Consider the following 19,276-nt stretch of genomic DNA (forward strand, 5'->3'; position numbering starts at 1 on the left):
AGCCTCAGCTTTTCCAGCCACAGCTGAGCCAGGAAGGCAGGCTGGAAATGCTGGAGTTATCATCGGGTGGGGGCGGAGGTCCTATTGCTAGCTGAGCCAAGATGAGTCCAGACCTTGGGACTCCATCTCTACCACTGTCCTCTCAAAGCAGTCAGAGGAGACTTCTGAGAGAGGGGAGGGGGTGGGGGAGAGGTGTGTGTGGTGGTCACAGGGAGGTCACAGGGAGCTGGAATTGGCTTTGAACTCAGCTACAGTGGAAATAGTGGGGGCTGTGGGCTGGTCATCCTCCATGGTCACTGGCTCCCAAGGTCACTGAGGCAGGGCTTGCCCAGGCTGAGGAAGTATTAATAACTCAAGAAAGGAGGCTTTTGGTTCCGTTGTATGCAGGGCACCAGTGGCGGAGGGAGGAAGCAGGCCAGGAAAAGAGGCAGAGTAGGGAGAGAGAGAGAGAGGCCTGACTATGCTAATTAATTCCATGGTCATTTGTTGAGTACCTCTCAGATGCTAGCCTGTGCCGGGGAGTTCCAACCTCTGGGAATCCCCAGTCCAGCAGAGGAGGCAGGTGATCCTCACACGGCGACTGTGAATCTGGGGAGGTGGATTTGAGGCTGAGGAGCAACCTTCTGTGAGTGCTCGGGGGGCTGGGAAGGGGGTTTCACCAGGCTAGCGGCCCAGGCAGGCTTCTGGGAGGGGAGCATTAAGGTGGCCTTTTTAAAGGTTATAATTTCCAAATCCTTTTCCAGGGGAGCCAGCAGAATTAGTGTCCACTTGAAGTGATCTCCAGTGTTACTCTTTGTTTTATATTATGAAAGCTGGTGTGGCCTCTTGGGGTCACGTTTGATCTTGTTTGTTTGTTCACTGGTCTCAGCTGCACTGTAGGCAGCACACAGCATGGGAGTGCTCTGGGGGCCTGGCAGGGGCCTGCATGTGACCGTGACCTCCAGGGCCCTCGGCTGGGGAGGAGGGCAGCTGTGGGGCTGATGTGAAAGGGGGACAAGGAGGTGACACAGACAGGGAGACAGCAAGACAGGCAGGTCTGGCCAGGCTCCATGGGGTCCAGATCGGGGTCCTGGTAAAAGTTTAACAACCAACTCAGCAGTGGCGAGCGAGGGAGGGGAAGGCCCAGTATGCGGCCTTTGCCGTGGTATAAACGTTCCCACTGTAACCCGTTTCAAGCTACTGACTTATCACTGAAGGTGGAGCTGGTTAATTCCATGATCGTTTGCTGCAGGCCTCCCGCATGTTGCATCACTGACTCTCGCCAGCCAGTACAAGCCAGGCCCAGCGTATGGCAGACTTAGAATCTCCTCTGCCACCCCTTGATGAGGCCAGAAGCCCCACTATCAGAAGCTCACCCTCAAATTCAAGTTTGGTTCATGTTAAAAAAGGGAGCTGGGGGAAAAGGGTATCACCAGTTCTGTTAGCGAGTCTGAGCTTGTGCTGCTGCTGCACACAACAGGGGACAAAGGAATAGAAACTTTATTCAGAAAGCCTGCAGACCAAGAAGACGGTCAACTCGTATCCCAAAGAACCATCTTTCCTAAGTTAGAATTCAGGCTTTTTTTTACACCCCAAGGGGAGGGGGTGTGACTGGATGTTGCAGACATCTGGGTGTCAGCCAGACCCTGGTGGGGACAGGGTAATCCTTTGTTCTTGCAATTATCCACATGGGATTGCTCAGATGTTCCTGTAAACCTTCAACAAGACACATGTTATTTTCTGTTCCATAAATTTTTGTCTCTATATGAATGCAAAGTGTTATGCCTTTAAATGGTCAAGCCTGAGGGACAGTTAGGAGTGGGGTAACAGAGACATGAAGGGCAGTCAGAAACATGGGGTCCATGGCTCAACACAGCCTCTGATGATTCACTGTATGCTTTGCACAAGTAGTTCCTGTTCAGTGAGTCTCCATTTCCCCACCTGTAAGCTGGAGGAGGTAGACACCATGCAGTCTCACTCTCTCAGTCTGAGATTCAGAGGGCACTCGAGGGTCACAGGAAGTGACCCTATTGCCACTGTGTCAGATTACCACAAATTCAGTGGCTTAAAACAGCACAGATGTACGATCTTAAAGTTCTGGAGGTCAGAAGTCTTAAAATGGGTCATCAGGACCATGTTCCTTTCAGAGGCTCAGGGAGGATTTGTTCCCTGCCTCTTCTAGCCTTTAGAGGCTACCTGCACCCCCTGTCTTGGAACCCAGTCCCTCTGACTTGTTTCCATAGTCACATTCCCTTCTCTGCTTCGGACACTCCTGTGCTTAATAAAGTAACTCAGTCATGTCCGACTCTTTGTGACCCCATGGACTGTAGCCCGCCAGGCTCCTCGGTCCATGGGGATTCTCCAGGCAAGATTGCTAGAGGGGGTTGCCATGCCCTCCTCCAGGGGATCTTCCCGACCCAGGAAGATCCTACCTCCCCTATAAAGGACCCTTGTGGTTACAGTGGCCCCACCTGGATAATCTAGGGTATTCTCCCTAGCTCAGGGTCCTTAACCACATCTGTCATGTCACTCTTACGTATAAAGGAACATATCCACAGGTTTCAGGGATTAGGATGTGGATATTTGGGGAGGCCACTCCATTGACCATAGAGAAGGTGTTTCCCAAGGAGGCTCCATAAAGCCTTCAGGTGATTAATGGTGGAATCTACAAAGATAAGACTAGCCAGTGAGGGTGAACCCCGGTCAACCAAGACCTCCTGAGCTCAAATCATACCTCTCTCAAGTGGGTCCTTTTGATAACTGCTAGACAGGGCAGAAGAGAGGCAGAGAATGAGATGGGGCTAGGGCCACGGTACTGTTGCTGAGGATGAAGCCCTTGGATCCAGATGCAGTTCAGCCAGTGACTTCCTGTGTAACTGTGCTGAAGTTACTTTGCTCCTGGGTTAAGCGGGGCTGGTGGGTCCTTCCTGGTTTGCCTTATAGGACTACCACAGTTGATAAGAAGATGCCTGGCCAGTTGTCATGTGAGTACAGGAATGCTTATTGCTGTTGTCATCTTTGTTGGTATTGATGAAGGGACAGGAGGGGTTGTGGCCCCAGAGGTTAAAAGAATGTGGAAAGAGTCCCAGGGTGAAAGATCAGGAGGCTTGTAGCCCCCAGAGAAAAAGAATGGAGCGTTCCAGGTAAAGGGAGCCTTGTAAAGGTGATCTCGTCCAGCTGGGGCATGCTGACCCTGACCTCTGGCTTTGATCAAAACAATCATCAGATTTGGTTGTTTATTAAAGTAAAAGACAGGGACTTTGAGAAGCCAGATCAGGATCAAGGTCAGTGCTGACAGACTAGAAGAGCTGTTATTTAATTAGTGGTAACTCCTGACTGGGCTTCCCTGGTGGCTCAGTGGTAAAGAATTCACCTGCCAATGCAGAAGACGCAAATCCAATCCCTGGGTCAGGAAGATCCCTTGGAAAAGGAAATGGCAACCCACTCCAGTATTCTTGCCTAGGAAATCCCATGGACAAAGGAGCCTGGTGGACTACAGTGCACGGGGCCTCAAAAAGAGTTGGGCATGACTTAGCGACTAAATAACAACAACTTCCTGACTGAAAACCCTAATTAGGCCCACGTACAGAAGGGCAGTCCCTCCTCCCAACCCCAGCAACTCAGACTCACAAACCAGCCATGTGCCGGAGGATGTCATGACTGCTGCCCAGGAAAGTCAGGGGCTCACACACAGGAGACCCCAGATGCACAGGAAGGGAGTGGAAGACCAGGAATGAAGGCACAGGGCCCAGTTCTCAAGTCCAGTCAGGAGCAGAGCCCAGCCCTAGTTAAAGCCGCCCAGGCTGAGGCCTTGGGGTGGGGATAGGGCGTTTATCTTTCCCCAATCTCTGGCCCAGAGGCCAGTTGACAGAAGCCCAAGGGTGGGGCAGAGGCTCAAGGAGTAGGAGGACTCCTGGGAGAGGTTCAGCCTCCGCAGAATGTGTATTTCCATCAATGGGTCACAGTGTCATGGATACTGGAAGAGTCAGCTGAGGACCTGAATCAACATTTCCTTCAAAATTCTACCTGGAAGAAAAAATAACATACAAAATTTCTACCAGAAAGGACTGGGAACAGTATTTCCAGTATATCTGCAAAAAGCTAAAATCTTACTATAGAAAACCTCTTGTAATATGAGAATCCCACCCATTAAAACAATAAATCATGCACAGAAGAAATACAGACTGGCACTGAACACATTAAAAAGTTAAACCTCATTTACAATCATAGGATAAGAAACAGGGAATTTGCTGGTGATCTGGTGGTTAGGACTCAGCATTCTCACTGCTGAATGCCCAGGTTTGATCCCTGGTCAGGGAACTAAGATTTCACAAACCATGCAGTACAGTTCCTCCTCCCCTGAAAGAATAAAAACTAAAATGCAGAGGAACAAGGTAGAGTTGATTTGTATTTCGGGGTTTGTGGCCCATTACCATTACCAGCCTACAGGCCTTATTCTGGTGACTGCACATGGGTGCCTGTTTGGCCAACAAATTCTTTTTTATCTCCTTCCTCTCTCCATCGGTGAACAATTTAATGTGTTGAACATGAAGTTTCTCTCCTTGTAGAACACAGAACAGGACTGAGCATAATCCTTGGTTCATGACAGGGTTTTTTACACTGGTTCATGTGAGGCTTTCTTTTAAAAATTACGCTTAACAGTACAACTAAAACCTGGGAAACTGCTGTCCAGGGGAACTTGACCTTAAACAGTGACCTGCTCCATCCCATGTCGCTGGCTTCTCCTACCCAGGTGGCCACTGTCGTGAGTCCTCTGCCTGTCTCTTACCTGCCTTTCACCTCTTTGTACTCCTTCATAGCATATGTTTGTATACTTTGTGAGGTTGTTTCATATATATATTTCATTTGTATTAATTTTTTTAAAAGAGTATTATATTTTTATCATGTGTGTATTTTAATGGGACCTGAGGACATCAGTGTGGAGGTAGAGCCACCTGGGGTGGTGATGGGGCTGCAAGGAAGGGGTCTGCGATGTCTTACAGTTCAGTCTTAGGAGACCGAGTAGCTAGTGGTGGGTGTTCAGTTAGATAGAGGAAAAGAGGCTGATTTGGAAGGTGGTGAATTCACTTCTGGGCAAAGCAGTAATTTAAGCGAATGTGTGCTGAGTGCCTCCTATGTCCTGGGCATTCTTCATAGAGCTTGAAATGCTCTGCCTGAATGATCACGTTTAAGCCTCACGAGAACCCCATGAAATGGGCACAATTATTAATATCATTTTAAAGATGGTAAAACTGAGGAATTAGTAGGTTTGTAGGTTCTGAGTCTATCAACATGATGGTTCATACCTTTCTGCTGCAAACCTAGAAGGAGGAGATAAAATATTTTTAACATATTGAATATTTACAAATGAAATTATTGACATAAACCTAAGTATTTATACATAAAATATTTAAAAAATAAATTTACTTTTACCTGAAGGGTAATTGCTTTACAGTATTGTGTTGGTTTCTGCCAAACATTAACGTGAATCAGCCACAGGCATACCTATGTCTCCTCCCTCTTTAATCTCCCTCTCATCTCCCTCCCCACCACACCCCTCTAGGTTGTTACAGAGCCCCGGTTTGAGTTCTCAGAGTCATACAGCAAATTCCCATTGGCTATCTATTTTGCATATGGTAATGTATGTTTCCGTGTTACTCTCTCCATATAGCCCATATATCCCATGCTCTCCTTTTTCCTCCACCCCCGCAGTGTCCATCAGTCTGCTCTCTATGTCTGTGTCTCCACATTGCTGCCCTTCAAGTAATTTCATCGGTACCATCTTTCTATGTTCCATATACGTTGCTGCTGCTGCTGCTGCTAAGTCGCTTCAGTCGTGTCCGACTCTGTGTGACCCCATAGACGGCAGCCACCAGGCTCCCCCATCCCTGGGATTCTCCAGGCAAGAACACTGGAGTGGGATGCCATTTCCTTCTCCAATGCAGGAAAGTGAAAAGCGAAAGTGAAGTCGCTCAGTCGTGTCCAACTCTTCGTGACCCCATGGACTGCAGCCTACCAGGCTCCTCCATCCATGGGATATTCCAGGCAAGAGTACTGGAGTGGGGTGCCATTGCCTTCTCCGTCCATATACGTTAGTATATGATATTTGTTTTTCTCTTTCTGACCTACTTCACTCCGTATAATAGGCTCTGGGTTCATCTGCCTCGTCAGGACTGACTCAAACATATCCCTTTTTATGGCTGAGGAATATTTCACCATGGGCTTCCCTGATGGCTCAGTGGTAAAGAATCTGCCTGCAATGCAGGAGATGCAGGAGCCCCAGGAGATGCGAGTTTGATCCCTGGGTGGGGAAGATCTCCTGGAGGAGGGCATGGCAACCCACTCCAGTATTCTTGCCTGGAGAATCCCATGGACAGAGGAACCTGGCAGGCTACATTCCACAGGGTCCCAAAGAGTCAGACACGATTGAAGTGACTTAGTATGCACACATGCAACATTCCATTATGTATATGTACCACAGCTTCTTTATCCTTTCATCTGTTGATAGACATCTAGGTTGCTTCCATGTCCTAGCTATTCTAAATAGTGCTGCAGTGAACATTGGGGTATACGTGTCTTTTTCGGTTTTGGTTTCCTCAGGGTATATGCCTAGAAGTGCGATTGCTGAGTCACATAGTGATTTTATTCCTAATTTTTAAAGGAATCTCCGACTGTCTTCCATAGTGGCTGTATCGATTTGCATTCCCACCAACAGTCCAAGAGTGTTCCCTTTTCTCCACACCCTCTCCAGCATTTATTGTCTGTAGGTTTTTTGATGATGGCCATTCTGACTGGTGTGAGGTGATATCTCATTGTAGTTTTGATTTGCATTTCTCTAATAATGAACAATGTTGAGCATCTTTTCATGTATTTATTATCTATCTTATGTCTTTGGGAAAATATCTGTTTAGGTCTTTTTCCCACTTTTTGACTGGGTTATTTGTTTTTCTGGTATTGACTTGTATGAGCTGCTTGTATATTTTAGAAATTAATCCTTTGTAACTTGTTTCATTTGCTATTACTTTCTCCCATTCTGAGGGTTGTCTTTTCACCTTAATAGTTTCTTTTGCTATGAAAAAGCTTTAAAGTTTAATTATGTCCCATTTGTTTATTTTTGTTTTTATATCCATTACACTAGGAGGTGAGTCATAGAGGATTTTTCTGTGACTTACATCTTAGAGGATTCTGACTATGTTTTCTTCTAACAGTTTTATACTTTCTTGTCTTACAATTAGGTCTTTAATACATTCTGTGTATGGTGTTAGGAAGTGTTTTAATTTCATTCCTTTACATGTAGCTGTCCAGTTTTTCCAGCACCACTTATTGAAGAGACTGCCTTCACCCCATTGCATATTCTGGCCTCCTTTGTCAAAAGTATGGTAGCTACAGGTGTGTGGGTTTATCTCTGTGTTTTCTATCTTGTTCCAATTGTCTATATTTCTGTTTTTATGCCAGTACCATACTGTCTTGATGATTGTAGCTTTGTAGTGTAGTCTGTAGTCAGAAAAGTTGATTCCTCTGGCTGTGGCTCCATTTTGCATGGTTCTATATATTCTTTTCCAGTGGTCAGGTCCTCCGCCTGCTCTCAGCTGTTGTTCTGCAAGATCTTCTGTGTCTGAAGGTGTATTCCTGATGAATCTGTGGAGAGAGATGTACTCCATGTCTACCTACTCCTCCACCATCTTGTTCTCCCAAAAAATACTTTTAAAATAACCAAAGCAAGGGAATCCTCAAGTGACAGAAGTAAAGAGAGCTCAAAGCCAGAGTGGACACACTAGCTAAATATAGAAGAAGCAAGCCCACTGAAGAGAAGCTCTCATTTAAAAAAAAAAAAAAAAAGGAACTTCCCTGGTGGTCTAGCAGTTAAGACTCTGTGCTTCCACTGCAGGTGTGTGAGTTCAGTCCCTGGTCAGGGAACTAAGATCTTGCAAGCTGTGTAGCATGGCCATTAAATTAAAAAAAAAATTACAAACCACACAAATAAGATTAATTTTAAGCCACACATGAGGAAGGGTTCAGTTCAGTTCAGTCACTCAGTCGTGTCCGACTCTTTGCGACCCCATGAATCGCAGCATGCCAGGCCTCCCTGTCCATCACCAACTCGAAGAGTTCACTCAGACTCACATCCATCAAGTCAGTGATGCCATCCAGCCATCTCATCCTCTGTCATCCCCTTCTCCTCCTGCCCCCAATCCCTCCCAGCATCAGAATCTTTTCCAGTGAGTCAACTCTTTGCATGAGGTGGCCAAAGTACTGGAGTTTCAGCTTCAGCATCATTCCTTCCAAAGAACACCCAGGGCGGATCTCCTTTAGAATGGACTGGTTGGATCTCCTTGCAGTCCAAGGGACTCTCAGGAGTCTATACAGACTCAATAAACAGGTGAATTGGTGTGTGCTGAGTCGCTTCAGTCATGTCCGACTCTGTGCAACCCTATGGACTGCAAGCTGCCAGGCTCCTCTGTCCATGGGATTCTTTAGGCAAGAATATTGCCCTGCCCTCCTCCAGGGGGTCGTCCCAACCCAGAGATAGAACTCATGTCTCTTACATCTACCTGCATTGGCAGGTGGGTTCTTTACCACTTGTGCCACCTGGGAAGCCCAGGTGAATCGGTATCCCTCAATAATAAAGAAGACACAAATGACTGTATCAGTCTTTATAAACGATGAGGGATAAAATAAAGAAGAGAAGTGAATACTGTGAGAACACCTGAGGTTACGTCACCTACCCAAGATGACCGCAGTATCACGGGGTAGCCTTGGGCTGCCCGCACTTGTACTCCTAGTCGCTAGCCCACAGGTACTGGTGTAAATGTGGAGAGTCTATTGGCCAGCCCAGAAAAGGGGCTCCAGTGGGTTTGGAGAGAGGGCGGGAAGGCCTGGATCCATCTCCTGTGGCTCACACTGCTCTCTGGCCCGCAGAGCTCCAGGACTGGGTGCGTCCTCCCACCATGGCCACCACCGCCTCCCCTCTGCCGCCCACCACCAAGGTGGCCAGTTCTGAGAACAGCAGCTCCTTCTATGACTATGAGTACTACCTGGAGGACATGATCTTCATGCTGTGCAGGAAGGACGAGGTGCTGTCATTTGGCAGAGTCTTTCTACCTGTCTTCTACAGCCTGATCTTTGTGCTGGGCCTGGTTGGAAACCTCCTCCTCCTAGCGGTCTTGCTCCGGTTCGTGCCTCGAAGACGGATGACCGAGACCTATCTGCTGAACCTGGCCATCTCCAACCTCCTGTTTGTGGTGACACTGCCCTTCTGGGGCATCTCTGTGGCATGGCATTGGGTCTTCGGGAGCGTCTTATGCAAGGTGGTGAGCACCCTCTATACCGTGAACTTCTACAGTGGCATCTTCTTCATCAGCTGCATGAGCCTGGACAAGTACCTGGAGATTGTCTGCGCTCGGCCCTACCACCGACTGAGGACCCGAGCCAAGAGCCTGTTGCTTGCAGCCAGTGTGTGGGCTATGGCCCTGGCTGTCTCCATTCCTGACATGGTCTTTGTGAGGACGCATGAGAACTCCCCGGGCGTGTGGGAGTGCTATGCAGATTTTGGGGGACATGGGACCATCTGGAAGCTCTTCCTCCGCTTCCAGCAGAACCTCCTGGGGTTTCTCCTCCCCCTCCTTGCCATGATCTTCTTCTACTCCCGCATTGGCTCTGTGCTGGTGAGTCTGAGGCCCCCGGGCCAGAGGCGGGCCCTGAGGATGGCCGTAGCTCTGGTGGTGGCCTTCTTTGTGCTGTGGTTCCCGTACAATCTCACCTTGTTCCTGCACTCGCTGCTGGACCTGCAAGTCTTTGGGGACTGCAGGGTCAGCCAGCACCTGGACTATGCGCTGCAGGTGACGGAGAGCATCGCCTTCCTGCACTGCTGCTTCACCCCCGTCCTCTACGCCTTCTCCAGCCACCGCTTCCGCCAGTACCTCAAGGCTTTCCTGGCCACTGTGCTCAGAAGGCAACAGGCCCTGCCGTCCAGCTATTCTGAGAGTAGCGGGCTCACGGCCCAGGAAGATGTAATGGGCATGAGTGACCTCGGGGAGAGGCTGGCTGAGAGCTCCCCGGCAAGGGGGACAGAGGGAAAAACAGCCTGAACGGTCACACCACAGTCCATGAGAGCAGAGGGGACCCAGCTCCTTGGTGCATCCACTGAAATCTTCCCTTCAGAGGCCTCAGTGACCATGTTGCTGATCCCACTGGTCAGTTCTCAGTCCTCAGCCATCAGCAGCGTTCGCTCTCTCCCTCCCTCACCCTCCTCTTCCTTCACTGCCCTCCCGAAGTCCGTACTCGCTTGCCTGAAAGGCCGCCTTAGTTTAACAGCTGACCTCTGTGCTGCCCATCCTCGGGCTCGTGTTTTCATCTGAGCTGCACCCAGCAGCCCCTGACCACAGCACCCTCAGCATCACTCCCACACCCTGCAGAGTAGTCAGATGTCTGCCACCCACCAGGCTTCCCCTTTCCCTGAAGCTCGGCTGGGAAAATATTATCATAATTTTGTTTAATATCACAGTCCTCATGCTGGCTCCAGGGGCTGGCTGTCAGGAGGGGCTGGAGGGTCTCCACCCATGAGAGTCCGCAGGTGGGAGGCAGAGTAAACACATATTTCTGGTGGTCCAGGAGCTTCTCCCTCCTTCTGCCTCCCGTGCCCTCACTCAGGAGCCTTCAGGGGTCCCTCAGAGCCTACACCATCAAATCCAGGACCTCTGTCCAGTCTTAAAGCTGGACTTTTCACAATCAGAATCCCACACACCATTTCACCCCGACACTCCTTCTCCTGGCTTTTCATTTCCTGGGCACCACACCTGTTGCTGTTTCCTTCACATTCCCATCTCTGCTCTTCGCTGGTTGGCTCCCTCATGGAACAGGGGTCATTTTCCAGCCAAGTATCCCCTCACCCTTGTTTTGTAACTGAGTCCTACCTGCTCTGGGAAACCACTCCAGAGTCACTCTGTCCTGTGCTTTGGGTGGTATTTGGGTGGGGTATGGGTCTTGGGCCAACTTTGGCCTTACGTTTCCCTGATACAGTGATTCATTTAGGGATGGGCCCAGGCCCAGGCAGAGCTTGTGAAATGCAACTCGACTAGAACATGCTAGAACAGAGGCATGAAACAGAAGCCAGGAGGGTGTGAGGTCTAGGCTGCTCCTCCATCAGCTCGAACTTCAGAAGGGGAGGTGACAGCAGTGAGTGAGCAGATCCTGGGGTCAATGCCAAAGCCCCAGAATCAAGGCCCAGCTGAAGGACATCCCAAGCCTGCACTTGACAGTGACACGAACCAAGGGATGTCTTTTCAGTTTGGGGTGGTGGTCTTCTGTTACCTGCGACCTAAGGATTCCCGACGGATATGCCCTGCCTGGATGCTCCATGTCTCCCGCGGTCGGCATCCTCCCTGTGCACCGATATGTCCACCGAGAAACCTTTCCCAGGGAGCCCCTGAGCCACAGTGCCGTCTCTTTCTTGCTGAGCTTCTAAAGCATCACTGCTTTCTTCCACCTCCCAGCTGCTGCTGCTGCTGTCGCTTCAGTCGTGTCCAACTCTGTGCGACACCAGAGACAGCAGCCCACCAGGCTCCCCCGTCCCTGGGATTCTTCAGGCAAGAACACTGGAGTGGGTTGCCATTTCCTTCTCCAATGCATGAAAGTGAAAAGTGAAAGTGAAGTCCCTCAGTTGTGTCTGACTCTTCGCGACCCCATGGGCTGCAGCCTACCAGGCTCCTCCATCCATGGGATTTTCCAGGCAAGAGTACTGGAGTGGGGTGCCATTGCCTTCTCTGCCCACCTCCCAGAGCCACCTGCAAAACCCAGCACAGAGCCTGGCAGACAGTAGTGCTCAGAACAAAATTTTTGGCTGGATGGAATGAAGGCTAGGAGGACATGAGCCAAAGTAAAGTAGACAAGACTGGAAGTCAGGTTTCTGTAATTTAATCTACGTTTAGGGAATTGAGGTCAGAGATGAAGGAATAAGATACCAAGCCCTGTGGGCTGCAGTCTGAAGCAGGTGCAGGAGGCTGGAAACAGGACACAGAAAGCAATGACATGACAGATGGGCTGTGATACACGCAGTGGCAGGGTGCTCCAGGGAGGGGCTGGGGAGGAGGCCATCTCTGGCCAGATGGTGATGTTCAAGAGGCTTCCAGGAATAGCCGGCCCCGGGGCTGAGAGTGAAAACAAGCATTGTACGGACAGTTCCACTGGAGAAAGTTGTCAAAGTTGAATTGCCCTGGATTGAAAATTCGGGAACTGCATGTGGCAAAACTTAAATATCAACTGCGGGGAGGTGATGAGGAGCCAGAAAAGTAAAAAGGGGATGCTCAGAGGTGCTTTTGGAAAAAAAAGTCTCTGGCAGTAGGGTAAACAGAGTCCACAGGCCCCACGTGGAAAGAGATGCTGGGATTGAGCTCTAAGAAGGGTAGCAGGGGTGGGGAAGCGGGACCATGGTTCGGTGGCACCACAGGGGTCAGATGACAGAGCTCTCTCCCTGTGGGAGAGAGAAAGGGAGGGGCTGAGGGTGTGTCCTCTGTATCTGCCTAAGGGGATGGGGTAGATGGTGATGTCCTGAGCAGAGAGGCAGGGAAATCAGGAGATGGGCGTGGTTCAGGGCAGAGGTGTGTGTGGGGGGGCACAGATGCTGAGTTCTGTGTGGGCTGAACTGAATCAGAGGTGCTGGGAGATCGCTGTGGGGATATTGGGGGTCTGGAGGTAGGAGAGAGCTCTGAGCTTAGCAATGGTTGTGGAAACCAAGTGAAGGGTTGAAATCACCCCAAGGTGGGGGTGCAGAGGGGAGAGGAGGGCAGGGAGGAGGGACCTTGCATATCTCTTCCATGAAAGGCCACCCTTTTCTAGAGCTGCTCTGTCCATTACAGAAGCCACACGGCTATTGAGCACTCAGTGTGAAGGGTTAAAAAGTACAGACCAGATCTTGGAGGGAAAAAGAAATGTAAAAATATTTAATTAATACTTTTGTATGACTCCTTGTTGAAATACTAATATTTTAGATACATCAGGACAAGTAAAATACAGTAGAAAAATGAATTTCACCAGTTTCTTTTTACTTTTAAAAATATGTCAGCTAGGAGATGAAAAATTACACATGTGGCTTGCCTCATATGGCTATCGGATGACACTGTTCTAGGCCCTGAATCCCACAGGGTGAGTGTTGAGGAAAACAAGCAAAGCAGAGTGGGAGGGTGGAGACCAATGTTTGCAAGATGCTATATGACTCACTGTAACCGGTGTCTGTACTGCATGAGATTTATCATGGCATATATTATCCCCCAAACTGAGTTGCCCACAGTTATTTCCCCTTCCTTGGACTTCCTATGAGAGGCGAGTTATGCAGCATCTGCTGTGAAAGATGGTGTTTTCAAGAGAGAAGTATCAGCCTGTGAGGTGATCAGAAGGATGCCAAAGAGCAGGGAGGACAAGCAGGAAGAGGAAAGGGGTGGTCTGGGGCTTTAGAGGGGTGGGCGAGAGGAGGCAGAGACCCAGGGGAGCACCCCCAGCCAGACTTCGGCCTCTTGGACAGAGCTCACTCCGCAGGCCGCAGGCGGTAGCGGAATCGCACCTCGTGGCTGGGCTGTGTGGTGCCAAAGCCCCAGCGCTGGGGGTCCACGGGTGGCACAGGTGTGGCAGGGTCCACCAACTCCAGGTCAAAGTTCATGACCATGAGCAGGATAAAGAGCTTCATCTCGTTGAGGGCCAAGAACCTCCCAGGGCAGATGGAGACACCCGAGCCCCACGGCATGGTATAGTGGCGGATCTTCTTGCCTGCCTTGTAGAAGTCTACTTTTCGGCTGCCACTGGGGGTGAGGAAGCGATCGTACCTGAAGGCGGTGGGCTCGGGGTGGATGTCGGGGTCCATGTGCACTGAGAGGTAAGGGAAGAGGGCCAGGATGTCTCCATTGCGGAGCAGGTACTCCTGCCCACTGGCCATCTGCAGGATCTGGTCATCGTTCACCACCCTGAGGAGGGTGGGCGAGGCCCTCAGCCGCAGTGTCTCTTCCATCACACTGTCCAGCACCGGCATGTGGTGCAGGGCACCAAACTTGAAGGACTGCTTAGCCTCCAGCCTGACCTCTCCCAGGAGCCGGGTGGCCTCCTCCCTCACAGCCCGCATGGCCTCTGGGTGCTTCAGGAGGAACAAGAGGGCCCAGAAAGAGGTCGGCCCTGTGTTCCCCTGGGAGGCCCAGAGCATCATGAAGTTGAACTTGTCCTGCATGGCTGGGGAGACACCCTGCTCCCTCAGAAACTGAAGCATGTAGGTGATCCAGTTGCTTACGCCGTACTTCTCCAGGTTGTGTTCCACCGAGAGTTCCTTATGGAAGAGACGCTGGAGCCGGCCCACTTCCAGCCACTCCCGGGGCCCCAGCAGGGAGTAAACAAACCGGGGGAACAGACGGTCATACTTGCGAAACTCCAGGAATAGCTCCTCTGCCTGCAGCAGGTCCTGCTCCTTGTCCTTTGTGTAGCCGAACAAGCTCAGGTAGCCAGCCTTGAACAAGATGTTGTAGCAGAAGTGAAAGAGGCCATCCTCACGCCAGTGGTGGGTGCCCAGACTGGGTCCTATGGGCCCCAGCATAACCAAGGACAGGGTGTCTAACATGACTTTGTTGAGCTCCTCCAAGCCTTCCCCCATGAGGTGCTTGGTGCTGGCTGAGTGTATCATCCTATAGTCTCCCTGCACAGAGCGGTATCCAAATACCTTTAGCACCAGTTTTTGAGCGTACTCCACAAAGTCTAGCTTCCTCTGCGCATCCTTGAGGATAGGGCCAAAAGACAGAGGGTCCATGACAAAGGTGAAGTACTGGCCCCCTAGCTGTACCGTGAATATGTCCCCATGTTTGGCCTGCATGTGCCTCAGAAATTCGAACATATTCTTCCGGAAAGCCATGGCATGGCCCAGCCAGGGCACGGGGCCCTTATCCAGAGGGGGCTCCTTGGGTCTTCGTTGCCGGAGCAGCCCCCGAAGGCACAGATATCCCACAATGGCCACTAGCAGGGCTCCCAGCGCCGGACCCCAGAGCACCATGGCTGGTCTGTTCCAGGTTGAGCTCTGGATGTGCTGTTCTCTGGGTGCCAGAGGATTTGGGAGGACAAAGTGGGGATAGAAAGGACTTCCTACCTGGACCTTGCCCTGTGGCTGCAAGTTGCTGTAAATAAAGCTGGTGAGACAGTACCCGAGAGCAAACCCTTTCCCTTGATTTTGTTAGGACCTAGTCACGTGAGAGGAGCAGGTGGGAGGAAGCAGGAGGAAGGCCAGAAGGAAGCCTCTTGCTATGGTCACAGCCCCCGCAAGAGCTTCAGACTTTGTTCCAACCTTTCCTGACACGGTCCAGCATTTTCTCTGCCAAGACTTCTTTGACCCAACGCCCGCCCTTGTGACTTACTGACCACTCACTCCTTTATTTACTCTTGACTTCATATGTCCATTAATTTGCTAGTTTCTTCAACAGAAATGCACGAAGTACTTACTAAGTTTCACATCCACCTCTTCCTCATTCTTTAAAAGACCCACAGACTCTCCCAAACAGAGGCTTCTTCAAACACAAGCTCAGACTTGAGTCTCTGAGTCTCTCGCCAACTGGCTTGCACACTTCTCTACCAAGAAATACAGAATGTAAATCATGGAATTATGAAATGTCAGAGATGATAGGGACTTCAAACCAACTGCTTTACTTCACAAGAAGGATCTCGGTACAGAGTGTAGCAGGGACTTTTTCTGACAGTGGCCCTGGCTTGGGTGAGGTGAGTTGACCATTTACTAGGGACCTTCAGTGACATGTCAGGCTAAGACCCTGTCAGCAGGCCCAAGAAGAAGAAAACTACTGTTGGCTCTTAAGACTTTGGTTCAGCAGCCTAGCTCATTGTAGCAATATATGAGGTTCATACTGAATTCAACCAGTTGTGACAACCCTCAAGTTACTCTTTAACTTCTGAAATGACCTGCAAACAGGGACTTTGTCTCTTCAGACAATCATACGATTTCTCTTGAGTGAGCTCCCATGTGTAGCTCCTCCCACTAGGGAGCTGAAAATATCCACACTCAGCATCCATGAAGTCCTCTCTGGTTGCTCAGGGCAACCACAGCAAGTACTCAGCTCCAACAACTCTCCCCATCCTTAGGATATGGTCAGAAAGGGAATTCCCTGGTGGCCCACTGATTAGGACTCTGCTTTTACTGCTGTGGCCCGGGTTCAGTCCCTGGTCAGGGAACTAAGACCCCACAGGCTGAGGGTCTGCCAAAAAAAGAAAAAGGTCAGAAACTGTGAGTCAAGTCCAAAGAGCTTGACTTTGTCCCTTAGTATTTTTAGTATTTTTTTGTATTTTGGGATTCGGATTTTTTTTTTTTTTGGTCGTACCATTTGACTTGTGGGATCTGTTTCCCTACCAGGGATTAAACCTGTGCTGCTGTTTGGGAGCTTGGAGTCTGAACAAATGGACCAACAGAGAAGTCCCTGTCCCTCAGTTTTTAATGGATGGCAGCCCCACCTGGCTTGTCAGCAGTAAAGAACCCACCCATAATGCAAGAGCTATGGATTCAATTCCTGGGTCAGGAAGATCTCTTGGAGAAGGAAATGCCAAGCCACTCCAGTTTTCTTGCCTGGAAAAATGCTGTGGACAGCCCATGGGGTCAAAAAGGAGTCAGACACCACTTAGCAACTGTACAACAACCACCACTACCTTACATTCATTCTTTCCTTCATTCATTCTCTCCTTCATTTATTCACTTATTCACTCACACCCACTCATCCATTCATTTCCTCCTTTCTTGGAACAGCCTTGTCTATCCATTTAACAGATACCTGCTGTGCACTTAAACCAGAAATTTTGCTGCAACCCTAAATGAGACAGACCTGGCCCCTGCCCTCTTGGAGTTTATGGCTTCCACCGAAGAAGCATATAATCACAATTGTGTTAAGTGCTACAAAGAAGGGCTGAACAAAGGAGGATGGGGAATCAGGGAGGTTGCACTGATCAGGATCATTAGTGGAGGACAACAAGACCAGGTAAATGTGTGCTGTGTGTAAGGATATAGGGGACATTCTTCTAAAGCAAGTGGCGGGGTCATCTCAAGAGGGCCAGTGTGGCCAGAGTGTTCAGAGCGGGAGGAGTCTCCAGCTCAGTGCAAATTTGAGCTCTGACCAATCACCATTGCACTGAACTCTTCTCACGCCAGCAGGTCCAGCCACTCTTGTGTATATGGGGCCAGCCCACCAGGGCCACTGAAGGGTGGCCTGTCCCCGGGTGTTGGCCCAGGCGCTGCCCTCCCAACCCTCTGGAGTGGCTGGGACCCAGCGGTCCAGAGTGTGCGCTGCAAGCCTATGGCAAGTCTCAGCCTCACACAGTCCAGCCGCAGCTGCAGGGCATGGTGGGGGCGGCATCACAATGGACTTGCAGGGCAGTCCGGGAGCCTTGGAGTACAGAACGAAGCAGGGCAAAGGCTAATAGAGTTTTGCCAAGAGAACGCAGTGGTCATAGCAAACACCCTCTTCCAACAACACAAGAGAAGACTCTACACATGGACATCACCAGATAGTTAATACCAAAATCAGATTGATTATATTTTTTGGAGTCAAAGATGGAGAAGCTCTATACATAAGTCAGCAAAAACAAGACCGGGAGGTGACTGTGGCTCCAATGATGTACTCCTTAGTGCCAAATTCAGACTTAAACTGAAGACAGTAGGGAAAACCACTAGACCATTCAGGTATGACCTAAATCAAATCCCTTACCACTATACAGTGGAAGTGAAAAATAGATTCAAGGAATTAGATCTGATAGAGTGCCTGAAGAACTATGGACAGAGGTTCGTGACATTGTACAGGAGGCAGTGATCAAGACCATCCCCAAAAAAGAAATGCAAAAGGCAAAATGGTTGTCTGAGGAGGCCTTACAAATAGCTGAGAAGAGAAGCGAAAGGCAAAGGAGAAAAGGAAAGATGCTAATGCTAATGCTAAGTCACTTCAGTCGTGTCCGACTCTGTGCGACCCCATAGACAGCAGCTCACCAGGCTCCCCCGTCCCTGGGATTCTCCAGGCAAGAACACTGGAGTGGGTTGCCATTTCCTTCTCCAATGCATGAAAGTGAAAAGGGAAAGTGAAATCTCTCAGTCACGTCTGACTTTTAGTGATATACCCATTTGAATGCAGTGTTCCAAAGGATAGCAAGGAGAGATAAGAAAGCCTTCCTCAGTGACCAATGCAAAGAAATAGAGGAAAACAATAGAATGGGAAAGACTAGAGATCTCTTCAAGAAAATCAGAGATACCAAGGGAACATTTCATGCAAAGATGGGCTCAATAAAGTACAGAAATGGTATGGACCTAACCGAAGCAGAAGGTATTAAGAGGAGGTGGCAAGAAGATACAGAAGAACTATACAAAAAAGATCTTCATGACTCAGATAAGCATGATGATGTGATCACTCACCTAGAGCCAGACATCCTGGAATGTGAAGTCAAATGGGCCTTAGAAAGCATCACTATGAACAAAGCTAGTGGAGGTGGTGGAATTCCAGTTGAGCTATTTCAAAGCCTGAAAGATGATGCTGTGAAAGTGCTGCACTCAATATGCCAGCAAATTTGGAAGACTCAGCAGTGGCCACAGGACTGGAAAAGGTCAATTTTCATTCCAATCCCAAAGAAAGGCAATGCCAAAGAATGCTCAAACTACTGCACAATTGCACTCAATCTCACACACTAGCAAAGTAATGCTCAAAATTCTCCAAGCCAGGCTTCAACAGTACATGAACCGTGAACTTCCAGGTGTTCAAGCTGGATTTAGAAAAGGCAGAGGAATCAGAGACCAAATTGCCTACATCTGTTGGATCATCAAAAAAGCAAGAGAGTTCCAGAAAAACATCTATTTCTGCTTTATTGACTATGCCAAAGCCTTTGTGTAGATCACAATAAACTATGGAAAATTCTGAAAGAGGTGGGAGTACCAGACCACCTGACCTGCCTCCTGAGAAATCTGTATGCAGGTCAGGAAACAACAGTTAGAACCAGACATGGAACAACAGACTTGTTCCAAATGGGGAAAGGAGTACGTCAAGGCTGTATATTGTTACCCTGTTTATTTAACTTATATGGAGAGTACATCATGAGAAATGCCGGTCTGGATGAAGCACCAGCTGGAATCAAGATTGCTGGAAGAAATATCAATAACCTCAGATATGCAGATGACACCACCCTTATGGCAGAAAGTGAAGAAGAACTAAAGAGCCTCTTGATGAAAGTGAAAGTGGAGAGTGAAAAAATTGGCTTAAAGCTCAACATTCAGAAAACAAAGATCATGACATCTGGTCCC

The 19,276-nt window shown here is 49.3% G+C and overlaps 2 protein-coding genes across 2 annotated transcripts; one reads left to right on the forward strand and one right to left on the reverse strand.

Moving 5' to 3' along the window:
- The first annotated feature begins 176 nt into the window (after window positions 1-176).
- On the forward strand, window positions 177-11,973 carry LOC112443512 (atypical chemokine receptor 2). Its single transcript, XM_024983340.2, has 2 exons — window positions 177-625; window positions 8,899-11,973. Exon 2 carries the CDS (start codon window positions 8,928-8,930, stop codon window positions 10,065-10,067), a length of 1,140 nt encoding a protein of 379 aa, XP_024839108.1. The 5' UTR covers window positions 177-625; window positions 8,899-8,927; the 3' UTR covers window positions 10,068-11,973.
- On the reverse strand, window positions 11,877-15,148 carry CYP8B1 (cytochrome P450 family 8 subfamily B member 1). Its single transcript, NM_001434970.1, has one exon. The coding sequence runs from the start codon at window positions 14,996-14,998 to the stop codon at window positions 13,499-13,501; it is 1,500 nt and encodes a 499-aa protein (NP_001421899.1). The 5' UTR covers window positions 14,999-15,148; the 3' UTR covers window positions 11,877-13,498.
- Window positions 15,149-19,276: the final 4,128 nt, after the last annotated feature.

Source organism: Bos taurus, chromosome 22 (genome assembly GCF_002263795.3).
Source record: "Bos taurus isolate L1 Dominette 01449 registration number 42190680 breed Hereford chromosome 22, ARS-UCD2.0, whole genome shotgun sequence".
In the NCBI taxonomy this organism is placed as follows: Eukaryota; Metazoa; Chordata; class Mammalia; order Artiodactyla; family Bovidae; genus Bos; species Bos taurus.

Coding starts and splice junctions, on each gene's coding strand:
- LOC112443512 (XM_024983340.2), top strand. CDS start 8,928: ATGGCCACCACCGCCTCCCCTCTGCCGCCCACCACCAAGGTGGCCAGT.
- CYP8B1 (NM_001434970.1), bottom strand. CDS start 14,998: ATGGTGCTCTGGGGTCCGGCGCTGGGAGCCCTGCTAGTGGCCATTGTG.